This window comes from Ischnura elegans, chromosome 9 (genome assembly GCF_921293095.1).
Source record: "Ischnura elegans chromosome 9, ioIscEleg1.1, whole genome shotgun sequence".
Lineage (NCBI taxonomy): Eukaryota > Metazoa > Arthropoda > Insecta > Odonata > Coenagrionidae > Ischnura > Ischnura elegans.
This window is the reverse complement of record NC_060254.1, coordinates 32,940,592-32,960,108: the sequence shown is the minus strand read 5'-3', so window position 1 is coordinate 32,960,108 and position 19,517 is coordinate 32,940,592. Positions and strand designations below refer to the sequence as shown.

General features: G+C 37.4%; 1 protein-coding gene across 1 annotated transcript; it reads right to left on the bottom strand.

The window, feature by feature from the left end:
* Positions 1-783: 783 nt before the first annotated feature.
* Positions 784-18,021, bottom strand: LOC124165388 (myophilin). The gene is made up of 4 exons (XM_046542781.1): positions 17,828-18,021; positions 6,277-6,413; positions 5,325-5,529; positions 784-1,793 (listed from the first exon to the last, which is right to left on the bottom strand). Exons 1-4 carry the CDS (start codon positions 17,879-17,881, stop codon positions 1,623-1,625), a joined length of 567 nt encoding a protein of 188 aa, XP_046398737.1. The 5' UTR covers positions 17,882-18,021; the 3' UTR covers positions 784-1,622.
* Between the last annotated feature and the right edge of the window lie 1,496 nt (positions 18,022-19,517).

Sequence of the window (19,517 nt, the reverse complement as noted above, 5' to 3'; positions counted from 1 at the left end):
CTATCTGGGAAGTAATATTTGGCCTGTGGCCGGCCGAGGGAAAATAGCCAAAATGTTGAAACATGTGAAAATATGCACTTTTTCATGCGTAAACCTATTTTGCAAATGCGTTCGGTCAATGAAAAAATGTGGCATTAATTTTTATTGGGGCCATTTTGTGCAGCAGATATCTTCTCTCTCATGCGAAAGTTATTGAAATGATCTTGCTGGTTTAAAGGGTGCATTAATTTTACTTTTGCATTACTCTTCTTCACATGATTAGGCACTAACTAATCCAATAAACCAGTGAAGTCATAGCTGCTTGAATTTAATAAAATTATTACAAAATTATTACCACGCAATTGCAGATGTGGTTAGTCACTGGAGAAATCGAACTTTTACAGATGGAATAAAAAAGCAGAAATTGTCACCTCAGATTAAATTTTGAGATTCATGCAGGAAGGCGAAACCCACAGATGTCAGAAATTAGTTTTACGAGTGCCTAATGGAGTTCTGCCAAAGGTGAACCAGCAAAAACCTTTCCTCGCATAGGGTTTTTATATCCTACTACTTGCAATTCAATCTTCTTATCCACAATGCCACGATCTCAGACCAACTGGAAGTATTTTTAAATGATTTCATTTGATTTCTAAATGTTTAAAGGACCTTTCTCAACCATTGGTTATGTAACCATGCAAGTATAATACTGCTTGATTAACATATGGTAAATATAAGGTCTGCAAATTTTGAATGAAATATGAGACCCGTGATTTATGTAGTTCAATCTTGAAAACACCAGGCACATTATTTTGAACCTTTTATTAAAGGATAACTCTGTTCCAATTAAGGAATGCCGAGAAATCAAGCATAATTTACATATTTATAAAATATAATTCTATTTTTATACATGTTTAGAACATTCTTTTTTTTTTAAGTATCAACAGCATTATAAAAAACCACCAATAGAGAGGCTATCCACAAATGCGAAACTGCCAAAATGGCTTGTCTTTAGCACCAAAAAAATCGAAACATATCACCAAAAAATTGAACCTCAAGATAAGTAGGTGAATAAATCATTCACCTTTTTATAATCAAATTGAAAAACTTTCCAAATGCGTAAAGGGTGATTCAATACTCTTTTGTCGTGAAATAATTGACAAAAGCCACTTGGTTACAAAATTTCAATTGTTCATAAATGCATATGCATAGAAAAAATATATTATTCTTAAAAAAAAAGATTGATACTCAAGGCTCATTACAATTGAATATACAATTACTTCACATCTAAAAAAGAAACACCTGGGTCGTAAGAGAATGGAATAAAAAAATGATCAAGGAATGTGTAATCTTTCAACTTTTCAAGCTGAGCCTTTACAAACTGTTATTTTAAATCTTAATGTTCAATATTCTTGCTTTAAATGCTGAATGGCTAATAAATAATTGGTCTTAAATTTATAGGAATGCTTAAATCAAGTGAATGACTTCTTAATGGCACAAACAGGTGACTCATCTAAATTGCTTGTTTACATTTTTCATGAGTTCATTAAATGCATTTCGGGTATATTTTAATGAGAACATATACCCTATTAACAAAATACGAAACAAAAAGATTGATACTGGCTACTTGTTGCCATAAGAACATTCTACATGTGTCTGGTGTTGCCAAAGTTAATACCACTTTGGTTTGCTCCCTTATTGCTGCCATACTGCAGAGAAATAACACCCTGTCCTGCCCTAAGCTGTTCCTCACTGAAATTTCTCACATTCTTCTCAGATTCCTTTGGACCAATGGCAGGTTGATTGAAATTCCTGGCCTGTGAAAAAGTGAAATAAATATGATGAAGATATGAAATCAAATTTCATGCAAATCCATAAAACTCAATATAGTTAGGCAGTACATAAGCATGCAGCTTTTATGCTTTAAACCAATCAATTTGGACAAATGATACACATAAAAAGATAGTGGTCAATACCAAATTAATGAACAAATAATTTATCTATTTTCTAATACGTTATATCAATTCATAATCTGACTTCATACAGCATCAAGGGAGAGATTAACACAGATAACAGATTGTTTGCTAGGTACAGTAATTCATGGGCACTTAATTTGGATGGTAAATGAAGACAGGTAATATATTCTTAAAAGAGGTTAGAGCCGCCCTTTATTCGCATGGCAAAACCTTATGGGTATCTGTACTTTTCATTTAACCTAGCATTTTTAATCAGAGGCCCACTGATTTACTAACACAACCATTTAAAAAATTTCATTCTTAAGATCCCTGCAACTCCTATACCTGCTCATCTCACCTACAAAACTCTCCTTTCCCACTTAAAAAACATTCTACCTTAATCTCAGACTCCAGCATCCTCGAAAGCCCCTCTGAAAAACCTTGTTCTATGTCTATTTTATTCACTATCACTCAACTACGGCTGCTGTTTACTCTAGCACACTTCCTTGTTAAATGCTTTATCTTCTATTAAATATGCCCTTTAATTTTCATGTTTTGCTATGCTATCTTTGTATTAATAGCTTTGCATTATGACAACTAGTAATTTAACTTTAAAGAGGATTATCTTACTACAGCTTTCATTAATTACTTTTCATACTGATTGCATTCACCAATACCTTACGAGTTTTCACCGCTTGCAACCACTTGGTTGATATCAAACACATCAGTCCTGATGACTTGCCCACCCACATGATGATTGATATGCCAAGCTTTCTCCGATCCTCACCATGCTATTTTTTAAGCATTCATGAACGTGCCATTAAACCCAACTACTAATCAATTTCTGGGACATAATTATATTCAACCATATGTGGCACAACTTTGAGGTAGCATCTGACATGCATGTTATTGTGTAATAGACTATTTTTTATTATTAATAAAGTACTCTACTGATTAAAATAGGTTTCCTTGGAGAACATAAGAAATATTCTGTCAGTCACCCCTCCCTTCATGAACCTCCCCCTTAAATTCACAAGGAAGCCTATTCCCAGCCTTTTTGCCTAAAAATTCTTAACCTCTTGATTCCTATTCCTTTCTGAACCTATGTATATTCTACCCTCCAACAGTTTTCAACATCCCAACAACATTTCATTTACAACATTTTTTTCTCTCTGCATAGCACTCATTCCATCCATACCCTCTGTCTCCTATGTAAGTCATCTAAAAGTTGCCTCTCTTCACCCACCACGTCCAGCACTTCATCGCTCCTCCTCCTCCCCATTCACTTCACCTTCTCCATTCTTCTCCACACTCATGTCTTGAATGTCTCCTGTATTCTCTCGTCCTCCTTACTAAATGTGCATGTTTCCGCACCATAAAGCATTACACTCCAGGTCTTCCCTCACTGTTCACTAGGCTTTTCTTAAAACCCATATATGTATAACAATCCTCTAAGAAGCTACTTTCTGCTCATGAACGCCTCCTTTGCCAACAAAATTCTCCTCCTGCTCTCTTTAACTTTGTATCCTTTTTCCTCTAATGCGCTGTCCGAAAGCATACTTGAATTGCTCTACTACCTCAAGTTTTTGTCCTCCTTTTATCTTGAGTCTCACATTCCTAGCCCACAATGCTTAACAAAAATCGCTTAACCTTGGTCTTCTTGTGATTAATCCTCATGTCATACACCTCGTTATGCCTGACTAATGCATCTCCTTGAGTCTGCAGTACTATTGCTGACTGGCTAATCAATGCCTGATCATCCACAAACCTCTGATTTAAGTTTCATTCCCCATACTTATACTCCAGCTTCCAACTTATTCTATACCTCTCTCAATATTTCCTCCAGTGGCGCAGCGAGGGGGGGATTTGGGGATAAACCCCCCTCCCCCAGAGCTCAGAGAAATGTTTAAGTTTAACCCATTTTATTTATTTGGATTGATATTACTAATAGAATAGTGTGAGTATTAATAAAATATCCCACAGAAAGCCATAAAATTCACCATTTATCTTTAAAATTCCGCAATTTATTAACCTTGCACGTACCTATTATCCTGGTGGGTATACCATACCCCCATACACCCCGGTGTGAGTTGCACCCAAACCCCCCCACCCTTAATTCCTAGCTGTACCCCCGATTTTCTCAGCATGCATATTAAAAAGCAATAGTGGACAGCCTTGTCTCACTCCTCTGCTTAAGCTTGCCCACCCAGATTCTACGTCTTCTACCCTCACCTGCACAGTCTGGGCCTAAGGAATGCGTTGCCTCCAATCCCTCCAATCTACACCTATTTTCTTGTGAATATCTAATTTACCCAGTCCTCTATATCAAATGCTTTATCAAAATCCACAAAGCAGGTATACATGTCCTGTTTTATTCTAGGTTCCTCTACACTAGGGACCCCATTACCTCTACTGCATCTCAAGTTGACTCTCCTTTTTTGAAACCAAACTGATCTTCACCCAAATACTCTTTTGCCCTTGCCTCCATTCATGGGTATAATATCCTTGATCCTTATTTTGCCACATCCAATGCAATTTTTCATAAATATTCTGAATAAGTCATACACCTATGTAATTTTACTGTACAGAGGAATCTTCAGCTACAGTAAAAACACTCTATACTCCAATTAAAAAAAAACAATATGCGTAACATAATGAATACTGAAATAGATATCTAAATGGCAAAATGTAGTAACATTAAAAGGATATATTAGGAGTAGGAATGAAGTGCTGGACTTCGTGGGTGAAGAGACGCAGCTTCTTGATGAGATATGGAAGAGGCAGAAGGTAGGGATGGAGGGAGTTCTGAGCAGAGGGGATGTTGAAGACAGTGTTGCAGGCAAGAATGTTGGGAAAAACGAGGGAGAGGAAGGAAGAGAATAGGATTTTTTATTAGGTAAATTGAAAGTGAGTAGGCCTTATTGTGAATTAAAGAGGAAAGTCCATCCCAGTGAGAAATGGGTGGTGGAATCCACGTGGAAATTAGGTGGAAATGTAACTTGGATACCACGTGTTTTTGGTCGTGGAATCCACATGGAAATTTGGTGGAAAAATTAAAACAGCAGTAGGAAGGACATTAGCTGCTGGGTATTCAATTTAGATATAGAGTGGTCGAGGTTTTAATGGTTTCAGCACCTACTGCTGTTTTAATTTTTCCACCAAATTTCCATGTGGTTTCCACGTTGATTCCACGACCAAAAACACGTGGTATCCACGTTACACTTCCACCTAATTTCCACCATAATTTCCACGTGGATTCCACCACCCATTTCTCACTGGGATGAAGGTAGGGAAGGCTGCAGGGATACTTCTTCAGTACTCATGGAAGATTTATTTCTTGCTCTTTGTGATAGAAAATCTGAATTTGTGCTAAGATTTAATCATTGAACTTACCTTCCTGCCAAGTGACTGAATGCATATGACTACTGAATGAAGGTTCTGTCTCTCCCACAAGTCAACAGTTTGAAATAACTCCTGTGTAGGAACTCCCATCTTCTTCGCATTTTCTAAAAATGCATTTATATTCTCCATGAGTTTGAAAGCCAAATTTCCCTCATTGATTTTTTTGATAGATCCAGGTTGCATTTTGTTGATGAGCCTGTAAATATATCAAGTGGAATCAATTAATAATCAACATCGAACACTACAGGAAATGGTGCATGTCATATATTTGATTAAAAAAACAATGATACCAACACAAATATATACATAAATATATCAGGGACACACTTGAGGACATATAACTTCTTTACAAAAATTAGCATTTATTATTCTTTATGTACTTTCAAAAAAATAAAAATACCTAATAATGACAAGCCAAGGAAAATCGTTGCCATTTTTTAATGCCAAATTTAAATTTGATATCAAAAGGTAGCAAATAAATGTGATTGCTACAAAACTAAGTGAAAGCAGAGCTATAAGACACCATCTTCATTTCCAATAGTTGAATTTAAAAATGACCAAAAACAGCAGTTGAAGTTTGCTAAAAAACCAAGTTAAAGTAATAACTTTAACTACTTGTGGAATAAATTACTCAAGGTAATTTTTGGCATTCAAAGAAATATTTACAGAATATGAAGTCCAGCAGTGAACCGTAATATTGTGAAATATCCAACTCATCTCTTTCATTCCTTTGTAATGTCATGACACAATCCAAAAATAATTTATAACAAAAATCATGGTAGTAGCTCATCTCCATTAAATTACCCACATGGATCAATTCAGTAACTTCATTTTTTAATTCACCAAGTGAAAAATTAAAAATATTCAAGAGTGTGTGATGAAATTATATCCAAACTTTAAGGCCATATCCATTGGCAAAATAAGAATGCTTTTTCATATTCACCTGCATAGTAGAGTTCCATCCTTCAAAGTGCTGTAGAAGTTATCTTCATCCCCAGACACATTAATTGGCTCATCAGTTATGATTTTGATCCACTCCAGGCATTCTTGAGCGAGTTCTTCACTGTATTTGCTATTGATCTGTAGATAAAGAAGTTATAGTCGTTATTGAAGTGTGGTTCATTTCATACAAAATTTTTTCAGTCTACATTGACCTTGAAGTTCATAAAGGTTGAATCATCATTAATTCATTGTGTGTCCAATCATTCAGAAACACAACTGCTTCAATTGAATTTTCCCTACAACATAAGTTATTTCACATACATATTTTAAAATAGTACGTTTTAAGTGCACTGCTGAAATATTTTGGAGGTAAATAGCCGTGTAAGCCATATAAAATAGTTTTGGAGACCACACGCAGCCAGCTACTCATGGTTTACTGACCCAGTTAATATGCAATTCTTCAATCAACAGCTTATAAGATGAGGGCCACACAGTGAACTGCAATATGTGGGTTATTAAACCCCATATTACTTATTAGGACGATATAGTGAAGATAAAAAATTAAACAAATCTCTTTAAAAATGCTATTATTTCACATTAATTTTAAAGTCTGTGACAGTATTTATTTTAAAGTTATTGACAGAGGTATATCACTCAACATAATAGATGATCTGCAGCCACCTGTGGCGCAGCGAGGCAACTGCGATTAAAATCCCCTCAGAGCTCACATAAATTTTTAAGTTTAATCCATTTTACTTAATTGGATAATTATTACATATAGAATAGTGTTAGGATTAATCAAATATCTCTCAGAAAGCCATACAACTCGCCATCTTGAACCATTATTCTTAAAATATTTTTGAAGACGCAACTCCTGCTTACCCTGGTGGATATGCAATACCACCACACCCCTAAGTAAATATTAGTTGTGCCTAAAACCCCCCTAGCCTCAATTCGTAGCTGTGCCCCTGGCAGCCACTACAATCCTCATACATTAATAATGTAAAAGCATGTGAATTAAGATGTCATTTGGGTAATTGAATTTTATTCTTCTTGATACTTCCCAAAAATGTGACCAAAAGTGTTTACATATGTAAGGGAAGTCCATTTGTTCCACAGAAGAGCCTTGACCACCCATTGTAATGGATGGGAAAGCCCATATGGGTTATTAAATGAGAAAGATAATCCATTAATCATCATTTTTTATGATGTCATGCTTTTTCTATGTATTTTGTGCCCATTCCATTGAAAAACAAGTAGAGGAAGAGCAGGAGAATGGATCAGGGCAGGAGAGGGGTCTGTTGTAACAGGACTGGCTAAAGAAGTGATAGGCAGATAATCAAATGATCGGTTAATCTGACTACAGAATCTTGTAAGAGAATTATATTTAAGGACTGGAGCTTCAGAGGTTACTGGTTAACACTACCACATAGCATATGCTTGACACTAGATCCTCTTAGATCAATTATGAAAATAGAGTTGTTTGAACTTAAAATTCTAATATTAAATGTTTTTATGTTGGTAGACATTGTACAGATTTAATTAAGGGTATTTTACTGGTTATGGTAGGTTTACACATCCGACGACAGGAAATCCAAAAGCCAATTAATGGGTATTTGATTTTCCTGTCTTTAGACATATTCTTTTAGCCAACTATATAGTAGCTCACCTTAATTATTCTAAGTTAGGTTTTTACATGGAGCATTTTGAAAATCACATGACCTGTCCCAGCCTTCCACATTGAACTTCCTATTTCAATTCATACATTGTCCTATTGCCTTCCCTTTCGACCTATGCATCCTATTCTCTTCTTTCCCCTTCAATTAGATCCACATTTCCTACAACTTTGGCACAATCCCACTGTGGCAACTTTAATTCGCTAGCAAAACTAAAACCATTGAAACCTCCAGTGCCAACACCCACTTTCACCCTCTGATGCACCTTCACTTTGAGTAGTTATCTCTACTCCCACTTCTTAATTTTTCCAGCATATTCTAGCTGTGTTATTCGGGGGACCTACCAATTGAGATCACGGGAAAGAGGAGGGATTTTGTACCTCTGCAAATGCCGATTATTTTTATTGAGATAATTTCAGCTTTTCATCACTAGATCAACACACCTATTCAAACATCGCTACTTCGTAATCGAATACGCACATGATTACATACAGGTGCAGATTCACAAAAAATTGGAGGGGGAGGAGGGGTGATGACCTATGTTCGGGGAGTATGAGGAGCCCCAGGACCCTAATTTTAAAACCTAAGAACCTTATGAAAAACACCCCAGGAGAGAGGGGTGTTATTACACTTAGTGCTACATTCTACGATAAATAAAACTTAAACTTCTCTCACGTTCGGGGCTTGAAGCCATGCATCTACATAAATGCTCCCTTCACTCCTTCCAAGTACACAAAAACTATTAAACATTCAATAATTTAAAATTTTTGATAAAATTTGGGGGAGAGGGGAGTGGGCTTGACCCTCGTGACCCCTCCCCTAAATCCACCCTTGATTACATATCTAATCAATCAACAGCTTATAATAAGAACCACATAGTAAACTGTATTATGCAAGTTAATAAACCCCATATTACTTATTAGGATAATAAAGTCAAGATAACATATTTTTAAAATCTCCATATAAATTTAATAATTAAATTCTAATTTTATGGCACTTAATTATTTATTTTTAAGTTGAGATAATTTCACTTTTCATAGTAACGGAGAATAATTAGGTGCCCATTAAGCAGTCCTAAAATGATCATTATTCTCCTCAATATCTTCTACACAGGAAAGATGCAAATCCCAATAATGGCCATAAGAAGCCGAGGCTATACTCATGTTCTTCGCATTGAGGCATATAGAGGAATTTTATCTTCACACGTGGAACGCACCATTGTTTCCTTATCTAGCCGCTGCATACGAGTTACGGAATGACACCCGGTCGTCTCGTAGCCATGGTGTATCAGCATTAAGAAAGCAGTCGAGCGTTCTATTAACGCTGACTCCAACCAGTTATGCAAGTCCGTCCCCTTTCGCGGTAGCAACAGGCCAAAGCCCGGAAAACGCCTGATTTTATCTGACAAGGTCTTCGAAATCAAATCATCGAAACGCCATCGTAACCTTGTGTACCCACCTGTTAAAATAATGTACCTTAGATAGGTATGCAAAAGGTATAAACACCAAGCCGGTTTATATAACAGGTGACAACCGTGCTGAAGTCACGCGTTAAGCTCCCGCTAAATCATCCGCATCACTGCTTCAACCAAATCATTGCTAACTTTTACGGCTAAATGTTTTATCACTACGCACCGCAAGAAAACTGAAACCTATCCGATCATAAATATTTTTATTACAAAGTTTCCGATTAATATTGCACAATTATAAAAACACCATTCACACTAGAGAAATATCTACAGCAGCGACCCCTAAATATCCCAATTCGGCCCGTTTGAGGAAAGTTCTTTCATGCGTTCCGAAATCAATGACAAATGGGTCGAAGGCTTTCTCGTATCTTACAGTTTACGCGCAACAGCCGCTTGAACAATGCCGCTTTGCTCAGTGAAATGTATGATACTTGTGCAAGCTCATTGGTGACGGTAGAAACATTGATTATAAAATGCTTTGAACTCGAACGGTTTTCATCGAAAACGCAAGAAATCCATACATTTGCTTAGGCAGAGACTCGAACCCTATTCTCCAGAATTCGCGAGACCCATGTTCGAATTCCAGTCAAGACAAAAAGAGTTCTCCTTAGTGTAAATTTCGCACTTGGGGTTAAAAGCGCCATAACGTGCTTTTGGGGTGACTCCATAAATGTAAGCAAAACGGAAACCGCAGCGATTTTTCATCAACGACTTGTCTGCGGTTATTTCCTTGAATCAGTGGCGTAATTATAGGGGGGAGATGAGGGAATAGTTCCCCCCCTCGCCCCCCAAAGCCTCAGAGAAATTTAAAAAAAAATTATTTAAAGATATCGTATAGTTTTAACTACAATCTGAATAATGTTAAATCTTTAGTGCCAAAATGATGTAAAAATGTATTTTCAGGCATGTCATTTTTCAAAAATTTGCCATTGAACCCTCTTTCCCCTCGTTACTATTATTAGAAAAGTTACGAGGCATGCGGACTTAAAGAAACAATAATCATTCAGTAGATACGTTGGAAAAAAAGTGTTAAAACTGAGATTCTAATTTTTTTCCGCCATCAACTCGAAAGCGCGGGTGGGCAAGGAACGTGCCCGAGAACGCGTGGCCCCAACACGCCAAGCGAGCATGATACGAAAAAAAAGACATTAAAAATTCCAGGAAGGCTATGAGCGGTGGATGCAAAAGAAGAATTCTTCGCGCGCAGGAAGTGGTGACTTCATCCTCCCGAGATTGCGTCATCATTCACTTGAGAAAGAAATGCTAACATGACAAAATGAAAAGCAAACATTTGCCAGAGCGACGGACAGCGCGTCTGGAACTCCAAACCGGAATAGAATCCGCAGCGAATTCCACGAAGCATTTCTGCGACGACGGCTGATGCAGGAGAATTCAAATGGCAAATTATGGGCATTACCAACTACTACCTCATTCGACGGTCACTTTTATTTTTAAAATCAAAGTATTCCACAAAAATTTTGGTACAATCCATTAATTACGCTTGATAGGAATAGAAAAATCTATTAACTGACTCGTCTTATGATACAAAATTTAACATTTATTCATCGTTTTGTGTAATTTTCCGCAACATTTACAAAAAAAACTTAACTTAAAACGGGTAAGTGTTAGATTTCGAAAATTTATATGTTTATTTTTCTGGAATCCAAAAAGGTTAATGGCGTAACGTGCGTCTAACATCCCCTCTGCAGACTATCTTGCATTCAAAGCAATTAAACATCACCTGGGTTATTAATTTGACGTGAAATTACTACAACGCGAACCGCCAGCATGCTATTATATTCATCCCACTGCATCTCTCTCCCTTATGTATGGAATTCGGCGAGCATTCCAACCGCCAGTTGTGAAAGAGTTTTTCAGAACTTAGATAAAGCTAATCTCTCTAATGGCGACGGACTTCCTACGAGCTATAAATGCTTCTCAATAGTGAGATGACTCATTTTAGCGGACGCTGAGATGAAGTGGTGTAGTAAAGTCTATCCGGATAACAGACACCAATACGTAGTCAACGCGATTAGATTCCATAAAAATTATAACTAGCCTCTAAAAAAATTAAGCCGAAATTTGTACTCACTAAAATGCAGCCACGGCCACATGGAAAAAATATTGTTCTTGGAAGTAGGGTTTGGCAAAATACAGACCGAAAAGTATTTGAAATACAAAATACCGCTCCTAATGTATTTGAAATGCACAACGCAAAATACATTTGACTTGGGTATTTGAAAAGCGAACTACAACATAGTATTTAAAATACCTTTTGAAATATAAAATAGATTTGTATGGAATCTAAGAGATCATAAATTAAAAAATATAACCTGCATTGGCACGTTATGGCTACTATGATTACTACGAAAACGAAGTAGTCTCTGAAGCATAATGTTACAAAAGTGTTATCAGAACTACTTCAAAAGTATTTTTTTATTTTAGAATGGGAAAATATAAATAAAAAAATATTAGCTACTTGAAACACAAAAGACAAGCTACATTCTGTTCGTGAAGTTGAAATACCAAATACAAATTAGAAAATGTTTTTCAACTACGTATTTTAAAATGCTAGTATTAAAAACTCTGCCCAACCCAGCTTGGAAGGCAACGGGAAATTAACTCGCAGCGACGCGTAACTCTTGCACCACCAATCTTTTTTCCCGACGCATTACTTGATTAAAACTTGAGCCATCGTGACGTAATCTTTTCGTATCATACTCCTTTTCAATGCTTAAAATACTGAGGAGAATGTTAACTTTAAAAAATTTTTCCAATGCTTTGTGTAAAAATTCTCATTTACACGAGGTAGAGATCTCTAGAACATATTTATGCGCCAAACCAAACATTGTGTACCTAAAATAAAAACGAATATCTTATGAGGGTTATTTCAAAGTTTCGTAAAAATTAAAAGGAAATGAAAAGTGAAAAAAACCTTCATGTTAACAATCCATATCTTCAAAATCAGTTTTTTCATCACGAGTACCTCACTTCTGTAGTCAGAATTCCACTGATCAAGGTCGAAAAATAGTCTCAGCAGAAAGGATATCTTGGAATGGCCCTTATGGTGCTGTAATGCCCAAGATTGATTTTGAATGGGTGTAAAGGGGTGCATCCACTATCTATACACTATAAAACCCACGTACGACCACTAACTGACTCATACAAATGTTTGGGGTGAACGAGAAGAGTCGTCTCTAAAATAGTCTGAAACTCGAGGAAAAATTGTCGAAGCAAAAAATTTTCCTTCCAATTTTAATCGAGCTAAGCCTGTATATCATCGGAAAAACGATCTTCATAGAAGAAACGGCAGTAAAAAAATGTAAAAACTGGCAGAGTGACCAGTAAAAAGGCAGTAGGTCCCTTCCGGGGAGGTGCGGGGGATGGAGAGCCCCTCTAGCGAGCGAAAGCGAGACCTAGAATAAGACCGAAACCAAAATTTGTCATACATCAAAAGTCGGTTTTTCGACATTTTCCCATCCAGATCCTGGACTTTGCTCACTGCGCGTCAAGTTGAAATTTGCGAAGTCTGCTCGCTATAACCTAACATTTTCTGCATTACAGCTACGTCTTTTTAAGTCAGGAAAGAAGACAAAAAGAGGAAAAGTCGAGCGGGAATGATACGTTCAATTATTAATTTATTTGTCTCCGGCGTCCTTCAGCAAATCAAAACACTTAGCGAAATCAACGATTGACCAAATGAACAAGAGACACTACACCTATGATCTGTGTGTGTAGACCTCATGTAGAGTCGCAATATTCTCATATAGAATACAACCCGCTCCCACCGCACCTTCCTAAGTTCCTTAATAGAAGGTTTGATTTAAGGAAGAATTTAATCTATGTCTAGGAGACGCACTGAATTTAACTAAATGTATTAATTTCCAGAAGCAAACTTTTGTTTCTACAGTTTGTTCGGAGGATCCGAGTTTATAAGGGGAGATAGACATCTATCTATTGATTCCGCGTATGATAACAGCACTTGCATACACGGAGTATCTCCTTCACTTTGATGAGATAACTTTTTGTTGCAATCCCCACACTGAAAGTATAAATCCCCTACTCAAATTATGGAGACAATACTTTCAATGAATATCAAAACATGCTTTCCTCAGTCATTTCCGGACAAAAAATTGGACAGACTAATAGACCTATCGCAGATAAAACTCAGACTGGTTTTAGAACTATAATAATTGATACAAGTGTATTCCTCCGTTTTCCATTATCACACTAATCACTTCACAGACAGACGCGTACCAAGTACCAGGTCTTGAGAGGGTCATTCATTACTGATATGTCACATTAGTAATGTGGCCTAACGAGAGCAGTAGCGGATACAGAAAAAACTGGAAAGGAGGGGGGGCGCAAAAGATATCTTGAGTTACCTTTTCTTTATCCGAATAAAAAATAATCAAGTCACATGCAGATTTTAATAAAATTTTAATAAAATTACAAAACAAATACAAAACAATGCCATCTTATGATATAAAGAAGTAATAATTGCGGTTCTGCAATGTTTGGCAATACGGGCGGGCCCGCAAGGAGGGGGGGGGGGTGGGCGCCCCCTATTGTATCCGCCACTGAACGAGAGGCAATTGAACGAAGGCAGGCTTCGTACATAAAAGTATATCAAGTGACTAAGAGAACGGAAAGGGAATACGTTAATATGGAAAAATTACAGGAGAACTGGGTATTAAGCTGCGTAAAGCAAAATAATTCTAGGATTTTAGACCAATTATTATGCAGCTATACCATTGCAGAGGGTGGAGGGTTATGTAATACCCCTCCAACGATGTAGGTGTTACGTATTTTTCGTCTCATAAAGGGGTTAATTGCCCCCTCTGCCACTGCCAACAAGACTACGAGCGCGCCAATTTGCGGCGATTTCAATTCCATCGAGAAGACTCTGGCCCCAGGAAAAATAACTGAGTCTCTACCCTGAGCTTGAGAAATCGACAAGCATGTGGTTTACAACAGGGTCGGCTATTTATTTATTTATTTCACACACCACCGAAAACAGCACTGTTTGGCCTTTACATCGGGGTTGATAACATTTAACAATCACAAACATCCATGCCCTGGATAAGGGTAATTTACCCAGGCGGGACTCGAACCCGCGACCTTCGGGTTGGCTATACCCTAACCTACCCAAACATACACCATGTCGATGGACCAAGTGAGATAAAGACTGCCAAACAAAAAATTATCTACGCACCCACAAAAAAAAACCGTTAACATCAGTAAGCTCGCAATTTTACAGAATGTATTTGCCTTGGAAAATTGAATTCTGAGTTTATATTATTATCAATTCCACAACCTAAATAAAATGGGTTTAATGTTTCAGCAACGGGAGATGCTAGGACGGAAAACTTGCTGTGAATTCGGGCGTTATAGTAATCATAAGACTCTGAAATCCTTATGTTCATAAAAAGTCTCGCTGCCGCTGTAATTACTGTAAATAGATGTAACACACTCCTTTCCACTGACTCATTGAATCAACCCGACGGTAAGTTTAGGTCGGTGAGGGTAGAGCTCACCCTGCAATAAGCCACAGGCGTGAGGATTTCATGTATTCAGAGTTAGTAGAGAAGTTCGATTCCCTGAGCCATCTTGCACTTCGTTTGAGGGTGTCCGAAGGCTTCACTCGGATTTCATCTACATACTACCACGCAAGCCGCCTAAAAAGGCGTGTGGACACCAGCCGTCTACTTATTAAAAGCAAATGCTCAAACAAGATTACGACTAGCATTTATTAAAGTCCTTTATGGTTCGGGGGAAAAACGAATTCCCATATCTATCCGTTCACCAAAAATAATTTGAACCGGAATCCCTTCTATCAACAGCCTAGCGCTCTAACCAATACGCAATCTTCCAAACCCTCCACCCTCCTTCCTAACAGTAAACCTAGGATAAGCTGCAAAAGCCACTAATACTTTCAACTTGCGGGGGAGGCGTGCAGAGATAACGGCGATGACGTGCAAGGATCACCAATAGCAACGCCACTAATCCGAGACCTTTTTTGGAAAGGTATTCTATCGACGAGAAACAAGGTGAACAGGTTTACCCTACCGATTATGAAAAGCTACGATTGAAGTTCCAAATTATAAGTCATGTTCAAAAAACATTCCATGGGAACACAATCGGTATTCCTCATTACATTCTAAGAAAATTATTCACGAAAACTCTTGTGATAAATAGGAAAATTATGAAGAATACTGAGAGAATGATTACAGTGGAAATAGCTGAAGGGTGGATAACGGTAGCAGATATCGTGCAAGCCAATTGTCTAATTTTTAACTCATAATGCATGCTTTGAAATTTCGTAATATAATATATAAAGTGAATTATACAAGTGACGTTATGAGGAGGTCAATAACCGGTGAACCAACGGTCGCGGAGTAAAATAATCTCGCGAAGGACGTGGAACTGATGATTTTAATAAGTGTGCTCAGAGAGCGAAGCAGCCTTTGCCCTTTGAGCCTATCTCATTAATCGCACTCCCGCAACAGGAAATAAAAATATATGATTCCTCAGTAAGAACACGTATAGGCATTGTCACTGGAGATAATGGAAATATGTACATAGAGATAAAATCGTCGTTCACGCATATTTATAAAATGCAGGGTCTCACTAGTAGAGGCAATTCTATGTGAGGACTGAAGAAGTCAGACTTACGGCATTAAAAAACTCTATTGAAGACTGAAAAGTACCTTTAAAAACTAAATATAAAAATAAAAAGTGATTTGAGCGATAAAAATAGGGGAAATGGGCATTAAGTACTCAAAAAATAAAAATAAACCAAAGCAATTTTGGTTATAGATGACCGACATGGCCAGTCCTATGAACATAATGAAAATTCATGCACCTACGGTGAGGGAAATCATCCAATATTCAATTTCTAGGGGCAACAACTTCCATAAAATTCATTCTGGCGGTATAGTACCACGGCAATAAAACAACTGCAGTGAATGGCATTGCTTACAATGTGAAACTGAAAGCGGCAAGTTCGCGAGGATGGTTATAAACTCCCTTTTAAGGTCAAGAGACGACCGTATGGTGTTAGCGGGACACGTCCTCGAAGAGGCATATGGCGCCGTCCTCATGAACCGGTAAGGACATGAGGGGAAAAGAAGGGAGGCCCTTGGGATGGGGCAGAGAAATGGAGGTCGTTCGGATACGAAATGACTCAGAATCTCCCACTATGGTCCTTATATGGAAGTAAAGCGGTCAAAACATTCTCTACTTACACAATACATCTCAATCAGCCCCTCATCCTAATTTCTATTTTTCAAATGGAGGGATTTCAATTGAGATGGTTGGTGTAATAAGGCAGGCAATTATTTATTCATCAAGAGATCCCGAAAAAATGAAAAGGTACACTTACATCCATTTCCTTGACCTAGACTATATTTATGGCTAATATTAATTCATTGACATATATTAAAATGAGTAATTAAAAAAAACCTCAACATCGGAAAATCTCACTAACACCTGTCACGACACCCCACACCTTTCTCCAAAGAGTTTCAGAGGAGTGAACTTCGAGAAGAATAAGAAAATGTTAATTAGGGGGTAAAAGCCTTGAAAGCATACTAATTTTCTAATATAATTATCAAGCAATATTTCAGCGCGGGGTAAATGTGATGGCTGAAACCTGAGGCACCGGTATACAGGTAGCATTATCAAGCAACTGCGGACTTCCTGCCACGTTTGGATTACGAGTGCCTCAGGGAAGCATAGATATTATCCATTTGAACCTACACTATAATGAGAAACTTCACCCAAAGGTTTTAACGGCGATGCAAGAGATACACAGGGTAAATCATAAATTAAGCACACACACAAATAGAAGTCTGTGAACAGTACGTCAATATTCCTTTCGCCACCAACTCCATTATCACTTCGTCGATTCACGGATCAAATTGATTTATGGTTAACTCGAAATACCACGGTTTACACTGAAATCGGATCAGGAAAAATTCTGAAACCTGTTTCCTAATTATTTTCCAAATTTGCCGGCACAACACCTGGTAAAATAAAATCACAAGCGTGCTTGAAATTCACGAAAATGATGGAGAGCCACTACAAGCAAATAGACCAGTAATTTGCGATACGGCAGATGATTTCAGTTAGCGTTATTCATAAAATTGATAAGTACCTACTCATCAAAGCAGTAGGCATATCAAGAAATTGCCGACTCCCGAACCTAATATATGATGCACAGTGGCCGTAGGGACAAAAACAAATACAAACTAAATTTAAAAAACATTCACGGAAAAACACGGTAAGTATGGCACCACAGCAATTTTTAATTTTTATCCAAATACTGTAAAATGATTATGAGTGACATTTGATGCGAATCAGTACAGCATAAAGTTTGAAAAAGTAGGAATTTAAAGGTTGTTTACCTTTCGTTGAGCCTCAGCGGCGAATCCAGACTTGGTAGCTCTGTTTGCAGCCATTATGTGTTCGATTAGCCGATAGGCAGGAAACCGATGAGGATGAAATAACACAATAGGTACTACCACAGCTTACTTGCGCTCGACTACCGACAATCAACTGACTTCTCGTGTGAGTGCAGTACGTTTTCTTCACTCCGGAAAATCAGGGTGCGGCCAGCTGGCTATTCTAGCGTTGGTCACGTGGCTTGAGCCAGCGGTATCATTGGTGGAAAACTATGTCAGGGATGAGCGCTCGCGCCAAAGGAAGAGCGTTAATATGTTGCAGCGCTAAGTTTGAAATCTCTTTCGCATGGGACGCCTCAGGCCACAATGGAAAACATGCGTCATATAGTGAATTTATGGTTATTCTGGAGAAAAATCCCTTATATATAAACGCATATTATGTTAATGAATATTTTTCATATTTAGAAGGCGAGTCACACGAGGAAAAATCTTCTATTCAATAGAAATGCGATAATTTTATTTTTATGTTTATGAATAAATAAATAGGAAGTTTGATTGATTTTTGCAAGCTCATATTTACTTTCGTTAAAATGAAAGATAGCATTAAACTAATTCAATCGTTACGCTCGTAAAATGATATCCAAATTTGCTTAAGGCCTGGTTACACGGTGCATTAACCCGTACGGGTTAATGTATGAATGCGTGTCTGTTTGCATATCTGAATTCATGGACGTTTGCGTGAACGAGGAGCATGAATGAGCGGTTACACGGTACATGCGTTCGCACAAGTTTTCACACATTTTCTCGTAACGCGAGGCGTTTAGTTTTTGTTTATTCCCTTTACAGTGCACAAAATTTAAATGTGAAAACAGTATCATTAGGTAGGAAGCAGACGATACCTACCAGAAAATAATTCCCTTTTCGTTGTTTCCTGTAGGACCACGAAATTTCACATACTGGTAATATATTTGCGGTGCCGTGTAAACAGTGGTTTTCATTGTAGTTGCCGAAGTTGTTTCATTTCGTGCCAGTAATATTTATTTATATTTAATATTTATCGTTATCGCTCGCTTAACGCTATATCTCAATAGTACTCTATTTATTTCAAACTGTAATCAAAGTTAATACTTAGGCTGAAAATTTGTAGACGCATCTTGTTTTTAAGCCGTGTTTACTAGACATTTTTCTGTCATCTGTTTCACTGAGTGTAGATGGTGTATGAGAGTAGATATTTTTAATACTTTGTTCTACTTTTGTCAGGGACGGTTATAAAGTTAAGAAGATATTTGCTGTTGATGGAAAAGATGTTGGTTTAGAGGTCTTGTCGATTTATGAACTTGGCGTAATGTGAGTTGTATTTTTTTGGTGGGGCAGCGCATTCCCACCTCGGACGTATAAAAGGTAGAATTGTCGTTAATTCGTATGATATAAATTATGTTTATACGTGTTCTATAAGTCGTATGATAGCCGTTGTATTTCACAAATGTCGTGTTGAAAACTCTGTGACAACCTCATCGATTGTTTTGTTCCGGCATAATACAACCATTAAGATACCATAGGCATAAACTTGGTATGTCCGGCATGCATACAGGGATAATCTATACGAATATTAGTGTAGATGCAAATGGTGAGATTGAGGTAGGATTCAAGCACTTGCGATACAGTACAAATACGCGTAAAGAGTTACTGAATA